Here is an 18662-nt window from a genome sequence, read left to right on the forward strand (position 1 = left end):
AAATCACATCAAACAATGCTAAAATCATGAATCATACCCCAATTCAAACCTAATTAAACTAAGAAATTCCAACTTCTATATTCGATACCGAAACCTATCAAATTAATTCCGATTGACCTCATATTTTGCACACAAGTTATAAATCATATAACGGACCTATTAAAATTTTCAGAACTGTATTCCGACCCCGATATGAATAAAGTCAACTTTCAGTCAAACTTCTGAACCTTCCATTTCTAACTTTCGCCATTTCAAGCCAAAATCAACTACAGACTTCCAAATAAATATCCGAACACCCTTCTAAGTCCAATATATTATATGAAACTATTCAAGACTTCAAATAGTTGAAAGAAGCGTAAATATTAAAAATAACTGATCGGGTCATTACATTAATAAAATTTAGTTACAATGAGATATACGAAACATTGCCATTTCTAGCGGTCGTATTCTGCAAGAGTTAAAGTGAACCATAAAATTAAGCCATAATAAGACTTAAGAAATATTGTCACTACTGGTGGCTATATATTTCTTGCACACTCTGCTGGTGTTTAAGTGAACCTAACAATGTTATCCACTTTGTAATCTTTTATGGAGATAACAACATGATGAAAACAAGTATATTAAAAATAGTTGTTATATGCTAATACGTATATAGAGCACGTAACATAACAAGTTGATTCAATATTCATTGTCTTCTTAGCCTTCAAATTTGTATTTCAAATCACAATATACCTGCAAGTCCTGCATCACTAGTTGCTTAGAATTAGCAGGTGATGGACATAGATAATAAGCATAATTTTCCAAGCTCGTGAAAGAAATCAAATTAAAATTATAAATTAATAAGCCTTATCTTTGAGAAATGACATCAGAAGGATTTCATCGCTTCATAAAGTTGGAAATTAACAAAACCGATATACTGTTCACCACTCCAAGGATATAATTTTCCTCATAATGCTCTGAATAAACTCAGTTTGATCACGCACAAGGGCAGTCTGTTGTTAGAGACTCGTGCTGAAAACGTATTATAAAATAATGACTATAAAGTAAAGTAATCGAAGTCAAGTATAGAGAGAGATTGATATATTATTCAACTTCAAACTGATGTACATAATGAACTGAAAACTCCTCTATTTATAGAAGAAAGGAAGTAGCTGCGAGGCTTTTCGGGAAGAAGCTGCGAGGCTTTTCTTGAGCTGCTTGTAAGCTGTCTGCATGAGCTGCTTGCATCCTACCTGTTTAATAAAAAACTGCTGTAAATTATTTTATTGAGTTGCTTGCAACCTGTCCGCTTTAACTGCTTGTAGATAAACTTCAATAAAGTACCAAACGGATAATCTTATTCAAAAAAATTATCTATAATAGAATAATAAATGGACATGCATAATATAATTATTTTCATAACAATAGTATACTACTTTCATGCGTTAAAAGTTGCATGTCTACATGAGTAGTTATTTTACGAAATTTGATATTGTCCATACTGTATCTATCATTATCTACTTGTGTATCAGTTGAAGACTTGGAAGTACCCATTATCCAACATTCGATAAATTCAAACTTTTTCCGTATGACATCATTAAGAAAAACAACGTAACTATCAAAAGTACACTTTGGATTAAAATCATTTAATAGTTTACTAAAATTGATATATCAACACCCATGTTTTAAAAGGTGTGGGCGTAAGGCGAGATATTTTACATATGCCTCAGTAAGGCATAAGCCCCATGAGTATTTAATTTTTAATATTTTATAAAATAATATAATTACAGTAAATATTTATAAACATATATATATATATATATATATATATATATATATATATATATATGTGTGTGTGTGTGTGTGTGTGTGCGCGCGCGCGCGCGCGCGCGCATTCCCATAAAAAACTAGTCAAAACAATCTATTATACGCTACTTATAAGCACAAGTAACTTGAGTCGAAAAGAATAAAATTTTCTACATGGAGGAACAAAAAGGATGACTAACTTGCAATATGAACTTTGAACTTGCTGTTATGAAGGAGAATGAAGTTCTCTTTGCATTTGTAAAAAAAATTAAATATTCGTTACTTTTGGGAGATATTAGCAGACTAGCAGACAAGATAAAAATTGGGAAAGACCATAAATTAGGGTTTCAATCAATAAAAAAGGTCATGACTTTTAAATTTAATACATTTCGGTTCCTTTTTAAAACTTTTGAGTAATGACAAACTGACTTTGGAGAATTTGGGTATTATATGAATAACTTATTAAAAAAATTTTATTTTAATTTGAAAAAGTTTCTGGGCTTACGCCTCACTATAAAAATGCGCTTCAAACGCCCGAACGTACACCCCGAATGCCCGGGCATACGCCCCGAATTGTTGGGCGTACGCCTCTTGAAACTTTCGCTCAACACCATCGCCTCAGGGCATTTTTGGTGCGCCTTGCCCCAAGGCTCACCCCGAAAATGCCTTTTAAAACACTGAGCAACACTCCAAGGAGGGTTTTGCCGACAAGAAAAATAATAATAAGTAAATGAAAGTGAAAAAGAAAATGCGTGATAGTATCTTTTTTTTTTTGTTTAACCATAATTTAGTCCATTCCAGAATGTTTTGGTGAAAATTTTGGAAAAATCATTTTTTGAAATGGTCTCATACATGATTAGAGCGAGTCTATACAAAGATGCCCTATGAGTCGAACACGTCACCTTCCGGACGAAAAGTTTCTTGTCTTGTCAGCAACTTTTAGTCCATGGCAAAATGTTCTGGTGAAATTTTGGAAAAAAGCATTTTATGAAAATTTTATTAATTAAACCTACAATTAAATTTGTAAAAAACAATATAAACACGTGATATATTAAGATCAGTCGGTCAAACCCAATATAAAACTTGAAGCGATTAACTTGATCCCCAATTCTAATAAAGATCGGTAACTTTTATAGGTCCTCTGAAAATTGCCGTGGAGTGGATAGCCTAAGTTATTTTATGCCTCACGAGCAGGTGCGGACCCACCTTGTACCAAATGGTTCAACTGAACCCGATTGACCGTAAACTTTTACTATTTAGATGTGTGAATTTTATGAGAAAGCAGTAATATACATAAAATGAACCCACTTCGCACAACTGTGATTGATAGTTCAGTGGTCAAGCTAGTTCATTTTAGTCTGAGAAGTCATGAGTTTGATTCTGCTCTGCGCAGAAATCTTTTGGACATTTTTATATTTTGAAGTCACGGTAGTACATTAGAACAATTTAAGGGCAAGGAACACAGACTTCTCTCGTCAACTACACTGTGCTCTTTATGTTTATTTTAGTAATTTTATACCTTAAATAGTTCTGTGCTTTTTTCTCTTTTTGGGGTTACATGAAGGTGGGCTAGTTTCTGTTATAAAATAAAAGCAACTTAGTAAAACATGAACAAGATATGTTATGAAATAAAAGCAATTTAGTAAAACATGAACAAGAAATGGAGATAGAGAGAAGGAAGAGATTTTTTTCTTCAATTGTGTGTATTTTCCTATCAATTACAAGACCTTTATATAGACATAAAAAGTGAAGAAAAATATGTCATTGAATATGTCATTAAGCTTAGAAATATGTCATTAAGCATTTGAGAAGATCATGGAGGAAGAGTAGACATCCACCATAATTTGATTTTTCTTATAACAGTTTCAAATTTTTACTTAGTTATTGTTTTAGTAAATTAATTTTTTATTTTACTTTTATTTTGTTTATAGTTTTTTAAATGGCTAGATTAATTGAGAGTAAAACATATTTTTTTAAATAGAAGACTGTAAAGGAAAATTTCTTATAATTGGTTAAAAATTGTAAGAGTTATTTTATAAAATTTAGTGGAACATTAAGAAAATTGATATTTCTTGTCTAACCATTTTTTATGTAGAAAACAAAAAGCACTTGAAAATGACATTTTTCAGGGGCATGATGGTAAAAAAGAGTAACATACAAAATTCACTGTGTTATACATGGAAATTTTTACCGTCGAGTGTTATCACAAAAATATTGCATTGTCCAATTGATCCCGTTTAAATAAAATTCTGGGTCCGTCACTGCACAAGTTGTTGAGAGTTGATAAGTGGAACTTATAGGACCCAAAATGCTTCGATCTGTAAAATAATATGCCAAAAACGAAAGCATACTTCACATTTATTGAAAATATTATTTCTGTCTTAGCTGTAACAGTTTGAAGTGAAGCACATTATCCTCACATTGCCAGCAAAGACTAAAAGGAAATTGAGATATGTTAATCAAACTACCAGTTAATATCTGGCTACATCTTTTTTAATAAATAAACCACCTTCTTACAAATTAAAGAACAATGGATGAAATGCATCTATGAAGTTCATCAAAAGAAATTTTATGAAGTTCTAGATGTGGAATTGTGGTAAGCATTACCGGTCATGACTCATGAGTTTATATATGCCACCCGTTACAATAAATTATATGCCAAATTACATCAACTCCAAGAAAAATGGCCATTAGGGACGAAAACGGGTCCCTAAAAGCCTGACTTTGTTCCCTAAAAGTCAATTACGACTCTGGTCACCACCCGTAACGTAACTGTAGGTTCCGCTACTAAAGGTCAATAAGGACGAGATTTAATAATGTTAAATCTATGGATCTGATGGAGCAAACCCTAGCTAGAAGAGAGGAAGAAGGAAGATGAGCAAAGAAGGGGAAATAAGAAATGATATTCTGTTATTAACCAAACAAGTATTGTACAAAAGACCCCTATTTATATACTTTACTAACTAACATTTAACCTCTAACTAACTATCATTAAATAGTCTAATCTACCCCTAATCCGGTAATTCTACATTAAGTCACCCCTTTCATAATACTCCCCCTCAAGCTAGGTGGTGCAAACACATCAACACACCTAGTTTGGAACTCAAATACTCATGTTGAATTCTGCTCAACCCTTTTGTCAACAAATCTGCATGTTGCTCCCTTGTACCTACATACTTGGTTGCAACCAATCCTTCTAACACATTCTCTCTTATAAAGTGGTAATCTATATCAATATGCTTTGTGCGTTCATGAAATACTGGATTTGCAGTAATCTATATGGCTGCCTTTCTATCACAATGAATGTTTACAGGCAGCTGGACTTCAACTCCTATCTCCTTTATCAGTCCTACTAGCCATAACAATTCTGCAACTGTGGCTGCTAGGCTTCTGTATTCTGCTTCAGCAGAGCTTCTAGAGACGGTTGTCTGCTTCTTAGACTTCCAAGACACTAAGGAATCACCTAGCTTGATCAAGAATCCTGTCATAGATCTCCTTGAGTGCTGACATGCAGTCCAGTCTGTATCACAGTAGGCCTCCAGTGTTCCTGTGTTTTTGCTTGACAGCAAAACACCTTTCCCCGGATGATTCTTAACATATTTAACAATCCTTATTGCTGCCTCCATATGAGACCTTTTTGGTTGTTGAAGGAATTGACTTTACATTTGCACACTAAATGCTAAATCAGGTCTTGTCACAGTCAAATTCAACCACTTCCCAATTAACCTTTGATAGACTCCTGGATCTGGTAATAGTTCATCCACAGTATTACTTTTAGTTCCCAAATGATCATCATACTCCTTTATTGTCAGCTTTGCATTGGCCTCTAGTGGAATGGTTACAGGTTTTGCTGCTCCAAGGCCAAGCTCAGAGATGATCTCTAAAGCATACTTTCTTTGATGCATGAGAATTTCATCTGCAGACCTTGCAAACTCTATACCAAAAAAGAATTTCAAGGAGGTGCCAGTAACTAGCATGTCATTCACATAAACTAATACTATTACAGTGCCTTCATTGGTCTTCTTGATGAACAAGGAATGATCATATTGACTCTGAGCAAAACCAAACTAATATAAGGCTTCTGTAGCTTCTCATTCCACTGCCTAGGAGCCTGTTTAAGGCCATGCAGGGATTTAAGAATCCTACAAACTGGCTCAGACTCCCCCTGGCTTCTAAATCCTGGTGGTAGTTGCATATAGATCTCATCAAAGAGATCACCTTGAAGGAAAATATTGTACACATCCATTTAATGTATATGCCATCTCTGAGCTGCAGCTATGGACAGTACAGTTCTTACTGTCACCATCTTCACAACAGGTGAAAATGTCTCTTGGTAGTCAATTTCCTCCTTTTGACTATACCCTTTAGCTACTAGTCTAGTTTTAAATCTGTCCACTTTACCTGAGGCCTTGTATTTGACTTTATACACCTATTTGCAGCCAATTAGAACCTTTTCTGTGGGAAGTGTAACTATGTCCCATGTATGATTGCTTTCTAGTGCCTCAATATAAGCTTTCATAGCTTCTATCCACCTAGGATCTCGACTAGCCTCAACAAAAGTAATAGGTTCCACAATAGAAAAGAAGGTTAATAGATAGGCTTGGTATTTAGGGAATACTTGAGTATAGGAAACATAGTTTGCAATAGCATAAGGGACATACTCATGAACATTCAATGACACAAAGTCCTTCAGCCAGATGGGAGGGTTCTTGAGTCTGGATGATTTTCTGACTTCATTCTCTACAACTAGTGGAGCAGTGAAGGATCGTTGAGGAAATGAATACTGCACTTGTTCTTAATCAAGAGCTTCTTGAGCTGGTGGAACTGCTTCACCTGCAGCTTCAACATCATGAAGAACTGCTTTTGTAACATCAATTGTATCTCCCATGTTTGGTTGTGGTAGTACTTTGTCATGATCATCACTGTGTCCCATGACAGGTACATGTGGAGTTTCTATCAACTGAGAATAATCTGGTGCTGTATTAGGCTGCAGAAAGATTGGTGAATATTTGCTTCTTGCCTGTCTAAATGGAAAGACAATTTCTTGGAATATAACATCCTTGTTGACAAAAAAATAATGGTTAGTAAGATTTAGGAGCACAGCCCTTCTAGGTTGCTGCATATCCCATCATTACTGCTGGTATAGCTCTTGGCATCAGCTTGTCCCTTTCTTGAACTGCTTTAACATAACATAGGCAACCGAACACCGTTAGGTGCTCTAGTGATGGTTGTCTATTGTACACCTTCTGGAAATGAGAGACACCATTAAAGACTGATGAAGGCATCTTATTGATAATATGAACTGCAACCAAGACACAGTGCCCCCATTATTTCAGAGGTGTATGAGCCTGAAATCTCATTGCTCTAGCAACTTCCAGAATGTATCTATTCTTCCTTTCAGCTACTCCATTCTGCTTAGGATTATAGACACAGGTTCTCTGATGTATCATTCCAAGACTATTAAAGAGCTTACTACAAGTGGAGTTAACAAACTCCAATCCATTATCTGTTCTGATCACCTTAACAACTTTATTAAATTGTGTTTTCACATAGGACATGAAGAACTTTAGAACTACACACACATCAGACTTGAACTTCAATATGAATAGCCATGTCATTCTAGAAAAATCATCGACCAAAGTCAAGAAGTATTTATTTCCATCAACTGTTGGCAATCTATAAGGACCCAATACATTTGCATGCATCAAACCAAAACATTGTATGCTTTTTATGCTACTGCTAGGAAATGGGAGTCTAGTACACTTAGCTAGTAGGCATACATGGCATTTATTCACAACTGTAACATACTTGTCGGATTTAACTGGGAATAATTTCTTTAACAATCCAGAAGGCACATGTCCTAGCCTCATATGCCACAAGTCAATGTCTTCCTCCTTTTTTGGTTCTACAGTATCCTTGACTGTCAATACTATTTCTATATTTCTCTTATTTGCATGAAGGATTAGGATATAGAGACCATCATGTTCCTTACCAATCTCCTTCACTCTCCCGCTGTAGAGATCCTGAAACAAACAAAAGTCAGGGTAAAAGGCAAAACAACATTGTAAGTCTTTTGTTGCCTTGGATATTGATAGTTTCATGACCCAAAATCATACCACAGGTTTCGTGATGCCACTTAGTCTCTAAGACTAGGTAAGTCGATTACAATTATAATTCAAGCCTTTTTTAAAACATATAATTCCATACAAGTGTTGAAACCAACAACGAAAATAATTATAACAACCTCCCAAGACTAGTAATACAGAGTCACAAACTCTAACTGAATATATGCAATGATCTCAAAGATCGAATATACAATACTGTTCGAATAAGAGATGATAGTACAATATAATGGAAAGACTCCAAGGGACTGCGATGATCGAGCAGTCCTACCTTGAATCCTTGCAATCACACTCTTATCTCTTTCCGAAGCTGATATCTCCAACACCTGAATCTGCACAAAAATATACAAAAGTATAGTATGAGTACACTACAGTCGGTACCCAGTAAATATCAAGACTAATCTCGGTGGAGTAGTGACGAGGTACATTCGAGACACTCACTAGTCAAACAACCTGTGCAATATAGCAGTATACGATAGTACTGGAAAATAACTAGCAATGATAACAACAATAATCAACTAGTGATATAAATAGCAAGGCAACAAGAACATCATAAAAATTGCCCAAACGAATAATGAACACAGCACAACCAATTAATCAAGTCCTTCAAAATATACATCTTTTATCTATAAGTCTTTCGAATATAATTCCCTCAAATAAAACTTTTCGAATATAATTCTTTCAAATAAATATCTCCGAATATAGTTCTTCAAATAAAATATTTCGAACATAATTCTTTCAAATAAATATCTGCGAATATAATTTTCAAATAAAATCTTTCGAATATAATTCTTTCAAATAAATATCTCAGAATATAATTCTCCAAATAAAATCTTTCGAATATAATTCTTTCAAATAAATATCTCCGAATATAATTCTTCAAATAAAATCTTTCGAATATAATTCTTTCAAATGAATAACTTTCGAATAAAATTCTTCAAATAAAAATCTTTCGAATATAATTTTTACAAATAAATAACCTTCGAATAAAATTCTTCAGATAAAATCTTTCGAATGCAAATAAGGATTTAATAAGTGTCAGCAATTTCCAATTTAATACTTAAAAATTCTCACGACTTTAAAACCAATAAAATTTACACATATAAGTTATAAATGACGTAATGGAGCTGTTCCAATTTTTGGAATCGAAATCCGCCCTCGTTATCAACCAATCGACTTATGGTCGAATTTATGAATATTTCAAGAACTTCATTTTCCAACTTTTCGCCAAAATGTGCTGAATTGTCCTATGGACTTCCAAATCCAAATTCGAACATATGCCTAAGTCCGAAATTACCATACAAAGCTATTGATATTATCAAAACTCCATTCCGGAGCCGTTTGCTCAATAATCAAACTCCGGTCAATTGTTTTCATTTAAGCTTCAAAAATGAGAATTGTTCTTTCACTTAAATTCCGAATCTTCCGAAAACTAAATTCGATCCCATATGCGGGTCATAATATAATACGAAATTGCTCAGGATCTTAAGTCACTGAACGGAACGTAAATTCTCAAAATGACAAGTCGGGTCGTTACATATAGTAGGTTATATCTGAATTTTGGAATATGTAAAACATTTTTGAGTATACTTCTTGCTGAAATAGGACTTGTACCCATATGTGTAACATAGACTACATCTCCATTGGGTAGGTGAACTTTCTTAGAATCACTGTGTTTGATTTCTTTTGACTTAGATAATAGCTTCAAATCAGACACCATCTGATTGGTGGCTCCTGTATCAATAATCCATTTTGGAGGCTTATGGCTTACCAAGAAGACACTGCTAGTACCTGCTGCCATGTTTGTTGAAGGAGCTGATAGAGAACTTTTGTTTAGCATCTACAGTATCTGCTCATATTGCTCCTTAGTGAAAGTGCAAGCCACTGGCTGTCTCCCTGATGAACTATCCCTTGAGCCTGAAGACTGCCTCTGCATTGCAATCCTGATGAAGCTTGAATCTGCATATGCTGAGCCTGAGCTTGAGCCTGACTTTGCACCTGCATAAATGGTTGTACCTAAGAGTAATAAGACATATTTGGATCTTCAATGCAGACATTGTAAGAAACAGCTCCCCCTTTCTTCTTAGGCTTAGACCCCTGTGGATAACCATTGATCTTCCAGCAATTCTCTCTCTTATGTCACTTCTTTTTGCAGAAATCATAGTATTTATTGTATGTTTTTTCTGCTTCGAATAATTTCCAAGTGGTTGAGGATTGTTGACATGATAACTGTTATATTTAAAATTGGCTTGAAATCCACCAGACCTAGCTGAGTATAGGGCAGTTGACTCATAGTTCTCATTCAAAGTTGCTGATATTAATCCCAGACTTTCTGCTATAGCAGCTATAGACTTTTGATTTTCATCACTCATAATCATTGAGAATGCCTTATTGACTATAGGTAAAGGGTACATCAATAAAATTTGACTCCTTGCTTGAGCATAGGAGTCGTTCAATCCCATAAAGAATTGATACAGCTTTTGTCTCTTCATGAAGGAAACATAATTCCTAGATTTCTCACAGATACAGGGAGCTGGTACTAATACCTTAAATTCATCCCATAGGTCCTTCATTTTAGTGTAATAGACAGAAACAGAGAAAGTGCCCTGGTATAATGTTGCAATCTCTTTGTGCAAATTGAAAGACCTAGAGCCATCTACCTTATCAAATTTCTCTCTTAGATATTCTTCCCAAATAGCTTGTACACTAGCTCCAAACACTACTCCTCCAACAAGTTGTGGAGTTACTGCATTCATTAAACATGAAAGTATAATTGCATTGTACCTCTCCCATTGTTCCCATAGATTTTTACGAAATTTCTCCTTTTTCCATGTTCCTTCTTCAAGCCCTAACTTATTTCTTCCTCGCAAAGCTATCCTCATAGAATGACTCCATATAGTATAGTTATCCATATCTGTTAATTGAAACAAGATCAGTTGAGCTCCACTCGTATCGGCAAGTCCAAGGTACAACGGGTAATTGTGAGGCAAATCGACTACAAATTCCTCATTAGCTTGAGTACTATCACTAACACTTGCATTTACACCTGCGGCGACATTAGACGTGGTGTTTTCAACAGCGTCTCCCATGGCTGCTCTGCTTCAATTGACGAGGATTTCATTTTTCATTGATTCTCTGAACTCACAAAATTCACCAATTAGTGATGCGGATCAATAAACGAGACCAAAATTTTCTAGTCTGGCGGCTTTGATACCATATTAAATATATGAATCTGATGGAGCAAACCCTAGCTAGCTAGAAGAGAGGAAGAAGGAAAATGAGCAAAGAAGGGAAAATGAGAAATGATATTATGTTATTAACCAAACAAGTACGATACAAAAGACCCCTTATTTATACACTTTACTAACTAACATTTAACCTCTAACTAACTATCATTAAATAGTCTTAACCTACCCCTAATCCGGTAATACTACATTATCTCACCCCTTTCATAATAAATAACTAGTCCTCAAAGAGTATTCCGATCGGAAAAATTCTGGACCTAAAACACTTTTAGGTAAATACAATGGCAACTTAGATTCAAATGTTTTAAATTTGGATTAAATATATAACATTAGCATTGGCCATCATGTTGGTGTAATAAGCAAAATAAACAATTATTAACAAGTCAATAGACACTATATGTGGCCAGAAAATTTGCGCCTGTTTAGTACTAATTTGACTGTCAATTAACATACATCCATGATATTGTAGCGAGATTCCTCAGCTATAATAGCCAAGGAAGATAAATCAACTGTGTCAAATAAAAATTACTTTTTTAAAATCTGATAGATTAATAAAAAAATCGTTGAGAATTATGTCCGAAATGCAACACCATCTCTCTCTTTAGTCGTCTTCATGCAATCATAGTTGGACCAACTTAACATAAATTGGAAAAAATAAAAAAAAAATAATTCGTAAACTATTGAGACATAAATTTAACAAAGAAGGAAAAATGGAAAGGATTCTTGGATGATCTAGATGATGATATCAAATTATTTGGAAGCAATTAATTAATTGTAAGATAAAATTTTAAAAAGGGTTGTTGCCCTAATATAAGAAGGGTATATTGTATAGAAACGTAAGTACTCCTCCCACGTGCCCCACCAACTTTGGCTCGAGCTTGTATTATGGTTGCTTAATCTTGGCTTGCGTTGTCCATACATGCACACGCTATTTCATACTGAGTTTTAACTCTTTATTCAGTGATAATCAAAGTTTTGTTTAACTTTATTAGGTAATTTAATAGTTATACAATCCTTCTTCGCAACTACTTACTCTCCGTCATCAAATTGGCTTTTAGACACACACAAACTGTCGGGTTCGAGCCCTGGTATAGAAAAATCCTTGACAGGGAACGTTTTTCGAATGGGGCCCTACCCAGCGTGAATTCGGATATAGTCGGGCTCCAATACAGGTACCGGACACCAAGTGAGAAATAAAAAAAAAATCTCACACAAACTGTTGAGGGACTAAATTCTGTAGGAGGAAGAGTTGCCATATTCTTTTCACATATGATTTCAACTCACATAATTTTAAAGTAGGATGAGTTTTTTTTTTTTTTTGATAGGACGCATTAGCGCGAGTAGTAGTGCAACACATCGGCAATGCGTGCAGGGACATATTTACGGTCTAAAATATGAGGCATGTGAACTCATGGTCTCTCCGCCAAACCAGATATTTTATGTATATATTTCCTAGAATTGATGTAATATTATCTTTCGGTTCTCTTGGAGCGGTTCCTAAAATGGTGCACGTAATTGAATGTTGAGTTATTTGTCTATACGAACAAGGATCAATTCTTATTTAATATTTTTTTTCTCTTTTTTTATTAGTACACCCATGTTCTAATATTTCTGAATTCGCCTTTGGATGCGTAGCAAGTTGCCTTGATGTATCTTCACCTTAAAAAATTTGAATTATCAAATATTAAACGGATAAGAACTAACTAAACTTTTTTTTAATTTTATTATTATAAATACTACACTTGAGTCTAGCCAATAAGGTCGAGAAAGGTATGGATGAGATCTACACATTGGCTTTCGATAAACATCCACCAGTGTTATAGGGCTGGCCCATGGTAAAACATTTTTAGAAGTTTTTTTTCTTTTATTTAGTTTTTGTTGATTACTACATTTTAATTTACATGACATCCTTTTTGCTTTTAGATGTCCCGAAATTAACGGCAACGTTTTATTTGAGATGTCCGAAAATATTTGACATTTTTAAACTAATATGTTTTTCTATCCCATTTTTTAAGTTTCTGTAACCGGAGTATATTTACATTATTAACTAATTAATAAGCTTTGAAGCTGTGTATTCCCTAATTTCTTATTAGCTTTATAATAACTAGTACATATATCCATTCTTTCTTTCACAACTAGTCAACTACTTACATGAGATCCAGGTTCAGATCATATCTCAAATCTGTGTGTTTGATAAAAAGAAAAGTGACATAAAGTTAAATTATTCCTTTAACGTTTTTGTTGATTACATAAGAAAAGTTACACCAAACGCACCAAATTAAACTGCACCAAGCATAGTGCATAACTTAACTAATTGTTTTTCAGCCCTGATTAAACTAATATTAAGTACGTTGTTTTTTTAATCTAATTAATGTCAAACTGTAATTTTTTATTTGAAAACAGAAACCAAGATATTAAAATAAACAAAAAGCATATGAACGGTTACAGCAGTTTGTATAAATACGGAAGATAGTCGCTCCCCAATTTCTTAGGAAAGTAATATTATTTCTCCTTAAGAAACCTTCTAAAAATGTTAGTTTTTTCCTCTTGTATTTTTCCAAACATGAATACTGAATGGCCCTTTGAAGAACCACAAAACTATGATCAGCAGAATAATATTCTACAAAATGAGATTACTAACGACTCGTTTGAAGGTTTACATATTGATAATATTCAATATTCATATTCTAAAGAAAAAAGCTTTGATAATCAGTCATTAATGGCGAAGAAGCTAAGCCATAACGCAAGTGAGCGTAATCGACGGAAGAAGATGAATTTCCTTTATTCCACTCTTCGTTCTCTGCTTCCTGCTGCTAATCATCAAAAGGTAAAATCCATATATTTGTAATACAAAAGTCCCTCTTCGATACATAAAAATTGTGTATTTATCTCTTAAGAACGTTGTACGTAATTTCAAGAAAATAATTTAGTTTACATACTAAATGCTTGTGATGATAGGAAAAACACCTTCTCTATTTATGTGTTTCTTTATATTTGAGATTTAAATTATATACACGGATAGTCTAGTCTGGTTTAGCATATTATAGCATGTTAATTGCTATTTTTATTAGATTACTAATTAATAGTTGAAGAGATTTACTTGTGATGAACTTATAAATGACATGATTGTGTGAAACAAAATTTACAAAGCCTAACTTTTTTTGGTCAGACCTGACTCAAAGGACAAGCTTAATTTAATTAGAGAGCTAGATACCTAATTAGGAGATTGCAAAGAAGATAACAATGATTCACATGACATAAACTTTGGTTTTGTAATTCATAAATCTATTTTAATTAAGTTGTTTAACCTATATATGTCTCTTTAATTACAGAAAAAGCTAAGCTTTCCAGCAACAGTATCTTATGTGCAAGAATACATACCAGAGCTGAAGAAGGAAATTGAGAGATTAAGTCAAACAAAGGATTTGCTTTTATCAACCATATTATCAAAGAAAGCAGATTCATTAGTCCAGCCTAATAATTATAATAATAAGAGAAATACAACTTCTTCTGCATCTTCAACATCTATTTTTGCAAGTCCACTCTGTAATGGGCAGGTTTTGGTACACATCTCTACAACTCAGACAAATGGTTTTCCAATTTCAGAAGCATTTCAAACTTTAGAGGAAGATGGGATTCTTTTGCTAAATGCAACGTCCTTTAAATCTTTTGGAGACAAGATTTTTCACAGCTTGCACTTTCAGGTACTTGGCCTTTTCTTTATATTTGAAATAAGTTACCCAAAACCAAATTGGAGTTGGGGTTAATTTCACTAGGGTCATCACTGAATCCATTATATATAAAAGTAAAGTCACAAATCTATTTTTTGATAACATTAAAATAAGGGAAATTAGTCTCTCAAATATTGACAAAGTTTGATATTGGTCATTATGATTTCTGGTTAAGCACATATAACCTTCAACTAATTAAAATGTGCACTTTTGATCCCTCTGGCAGTGAACATAGTGCTAAGCCATTCAATTATCAATGTGTTGTTAAGTTTGTACTATTACTTCATATTTGAAGGTAATATACTTGTAAAAATAGTCTAAATATCACATATTGACTATACAAAGGGACCAAAAACACACATATTATTTTAATTAAAGATTAAATGTTCTTAGCCAAATATTACAAGGATCAAATCCAGAATTTATCAATAATTGAGGGATCAACAATTCAACAGTACAATTATCCCCTAAAATAATATAGGCGGTAAGCATTTTTAGTTACTAAACAATATAATTTTGTTGTAGTAGCTAACGTAGGCAACCAAAGTAAAGATGTCTATATATGCACTTAAAATGGATGGTTGTTTTTGAAGAGAAACAACTTAATTTCTTAAAAGCTTTAATTTACGTGACTAAAAAAGAAACTATTGACATTTTTCTAATTTATTTTTATTTAATATTCCAGATGCAAGGGACAGTTGGAATGGAGATTCAGAATCTGGAGACAAAGCTTTTAGTAATGTATGAAGAAAATCAAAATCGTAGTTTAGCTTAAATTTTCAGTTCTGCTAAATAATTGTCAATTGCGCGTTGATGATAAATAAAAGTTATGCGTAGTTTCGTTTATTGCTTTAGAATCTAAATAACTCCCTATTAAAACATCTTAAATACTACATGAAGCCATTTGAAAAGAAGAATAAGAATACTTTAAAACAAAACAAAAAATGTTAGAGACACTCCTCGCTTTGCTCATTCATATTACACTCGACTAATTTAGCTTCGGGAATCCAAAGTTTTATTTTCTTATATCATGGGTTGAATTTTGAAACCCAACTTATCTTTTGAACTATGATGATATCACATTATTAAAACTTAATCACAAATCTAAGGCTTAGAAGTACCATTCTAAATCATAAAATCAATGTAGGCAAGTCGAATTTTCCTCCAGTTGCTACTTTAAGGGTTGTTTGGTTAGTGCTTAGTGTTAGGGTTCGAAAATCACAAAGCGTCATGCGAAAGTTAACAAAGAAAACATTGATAACGATAAATCAGACAAAAAGAAATATAATAAAAAGCATATTATATTAATATGGCTTGGTCAAGTCACCTACATATCTACTAATATTTAAAATAAATAAAAACTTATGAAAGAATAAATTCTCACCCGAAACAAGACTCTCTTAGTGACTACATTGTGGATGTTATTGTTGTTGTGTGAAGGATGGAGCCTCAATTTATAAAGGTCCACAACCTTTTCCTACAAGTAAGGAGTCTGTTAAATATGAAAAAAAATCTATATTTTCTTTTCTAGAAAAAGTAAAATCAATTATGGTAAATTATTTTCCCTTCCTTCAAATAAAGATAAAATCCAATATGGTAAAATAATCAGGGCAAAATCCTAACAATTCTCGTTTATTGGCCTGATTTTTTTCTTGAGAAACTTGATTCGAGTTCTTCATATAATTCATCATTGTTGTTTGGCATGGTTAAAAGTAGGTTGGGTTGAAAAAGTCGAGCCTTGTGTATTAAAAGTGAGCACGAGTTGATGAAAATATTGAAGCTCTGTATTAAAAGTGAGCATGATTAAAAGTAGGAGTTCATGCGTTAAAAGTAAGCAAGGATTGAAAGTGAAATTTATGCGCCAAAAGTAAGCATGAGTTGAAAATTAGAGCCTATAAGCATGAATTAAAAATAATTTTTATTTTAAAGATGCAGCAGTAGGTATGTTGAAAATATATGGTTGAAAGTGTATTTTCACATGTTGTACTCAGACAATTTTTTTTTTTGGATAAGAATATTCTTTATCGTCAAATTGGTTATAACTTGATCTGAACCGCCTTGAACTAATCTCCAACCTCATTGAGCCTTGAACCAATCTCCAACCTCGTTGAACCATTGGCTCTAATACTACTTATAGAGATCGAAAATAACAAGGCGTCATGCGAAAGCTAACAAAGCAAACATTGGTGACGATAAATCAAAGAATTACTAACAAAGCATATTATATTAATATGGTTTGGTCAAGTGACCTACATAAATCTACTACTAATATTTTAATTAAAAAAAACTTATGAGAGAATAAATTCTTTCCCTAAACAAGACTCTCTTAGGAATTCTCAATTTATAGAGGTCCACAACATTTTCCTACAAGTAAAGGATCTGTTAAATATGAAAAAGATCTATATTTTTCTTCCTACAAAAAGTAAAATCTACTATGGTAAACTCTTTTCCTTTCTTTCAACCAAAAAAAAAAAAGTATTAGTATTTGGTTGGAGGACTAGGAAAATTATATCCCTTCTTAACTATTGATGGTTTATTCGATTGTATAAGAAAAGAATAAACCAATGCTTAGCTAATGCAACATTTAGTTACTGGTAAATAACGTCACATTAGTTGTCACATTAGTTACGCTAGAATCTATGAATAATTTTGTGAGGGATACAATGTGGAGTAAATACATATGCTAGTAATACTAGGATAAAAGCATTTAGAGACTAAAAAGTGATCTTAGAGTAAGTAATTCCTACATAACATTCTATATGTTATTATTTATTGCATAATAATTCCTACTATATTATGAACCGCATAAAAATCCTTCAATTATTATTCATCGTATAAATATTCCCTTCATTATAATATATTCCATGTTGCGTTTTTTCTTTAAAGGGTATGATTGCACCTCTCCATCTCACCCTTCCTTTGCCTATAAATTTAGAGGCTTGTCCTCATTTTTAAGATATGGAAAAGTCTGAAATCTTCTCACCTCTTTTCTACATTGTTGCATTATTTTCTAAATAAATATAAGTGTCAAGTGTGATTTGCTCCGTTTGTTGAGTTCGCTGAAGTTCTGTGATTGAAGTGTCGCTATCACAGAATTGTTATTCCGTTCTATCCTGGGAGGAATTAATCCGTATACCTTGGGCAACAGTGAGGGGATTAAATTTCTTAAGGACACACTGTAAATTCAGTGAGTTCGAATTTAATTTTGTTCTTCCTATGCATTTCTCTTTCTCTTTTAATTTACATGATTTTGATTTTGAACACAGTATTGATAACAATCTTAAGGAATTTAATAATCATTAAAAGATGGTATCAACTGCTGCTTTTGGCACATTTTCGTTGAAAAATGCAAGCGTCGCTTTCATGAATATAAAGCTGTATCTCTGTGCATTAAGGGAAAGGTAATCGGTTTTCTAGTAGTGATGAAAGAACATTGTGCCTATCCTAAGATAAAAATGTCATGGTTACAAAGTTTTGGGTATTAAAAAGCCCACGTGACTTTACAACTTTATTGTTCATCATTCTTCTTAAAGGTTGGGACAACATTTGTCAATTCTCCGTGGTTTAGTTATGTGGGTGCCATAATTATGGTTGCCATGTGAAGGTACTTTAAAGTAGAAATAAGAATTATCATTGATAAATTCTTTCATATTCTGCACTATTTATTTTATAACATTATTTTAACTTGAGGATAGATAATTAATGACTACAATCATCATGGGATGATCATAAACTGATAAAGTAGTCCTTTTATCGGTTCTTAAAGCACCGTCACTTAC

The 18662-nt window shown here is 33.2% G+C and overlaps 2 protein-coding genes across 2 annotated transcripts; one reads left to right on the forward strand and one right to left on the reverse strand.

Annotated features, from left to right (window-relative positions):
• Positions 1 to 5060: 5060 nt before the first annotated feature.
• Positions 5061 to 5411, reverse strand: LOC138906842 (uncharacterized mitochondrial protein AtMg00810-like). Its single transcript, XM_070196547.1, has one exon. It carries the CDS (start codon positions 5409 to 5411, stop codon positions 5061 to 5063), a length of 351 nt encoding a protein of 116 aa, XP_070052648.1.
• Positions 5412 to 13663: 8252 nt separating this feature from the next.
• Positions 13664 to 15729, forward strand: LOC104095883 (transcription factor ORG2-like). The gene is made up of 3 exons (XM_009602127.3): positions 13664 to 13979; positions 14485 to 14856; positions 15569 to 15729. The coding sequence occupies exons 1-3, from the start codon at positions 13683 to 13685 to the stop codon at positions 15656 to 15658; spliced, it is 759 nt and encodes a 252-aa protein (XP_009600422.1). The 5' UTR covers positions 13664 to 13682; the 3' UTR covers positions 15659 to 15729.
• The last annotated feature ends 2933 nt before the right edge of the window (positions 15730 to 18662 follow it).

The sequence above is a fragment of the Nicotiana tomentosiformis genome, chromosome 2 (assembly GCF_000390325.3).
Source record: "Nicotiana tomentosiformis chromosome 2, ASM39032v3, whole genome shotgun sequence".
NCBI classification, from domain to species: domain Eukaryota; kingdom Viridiplantae; phylum Streptophyta; class Magnoliopsida; order Solanales; family Solanaceae; genus Nicotiana; species Nicotiana tomentosiformis.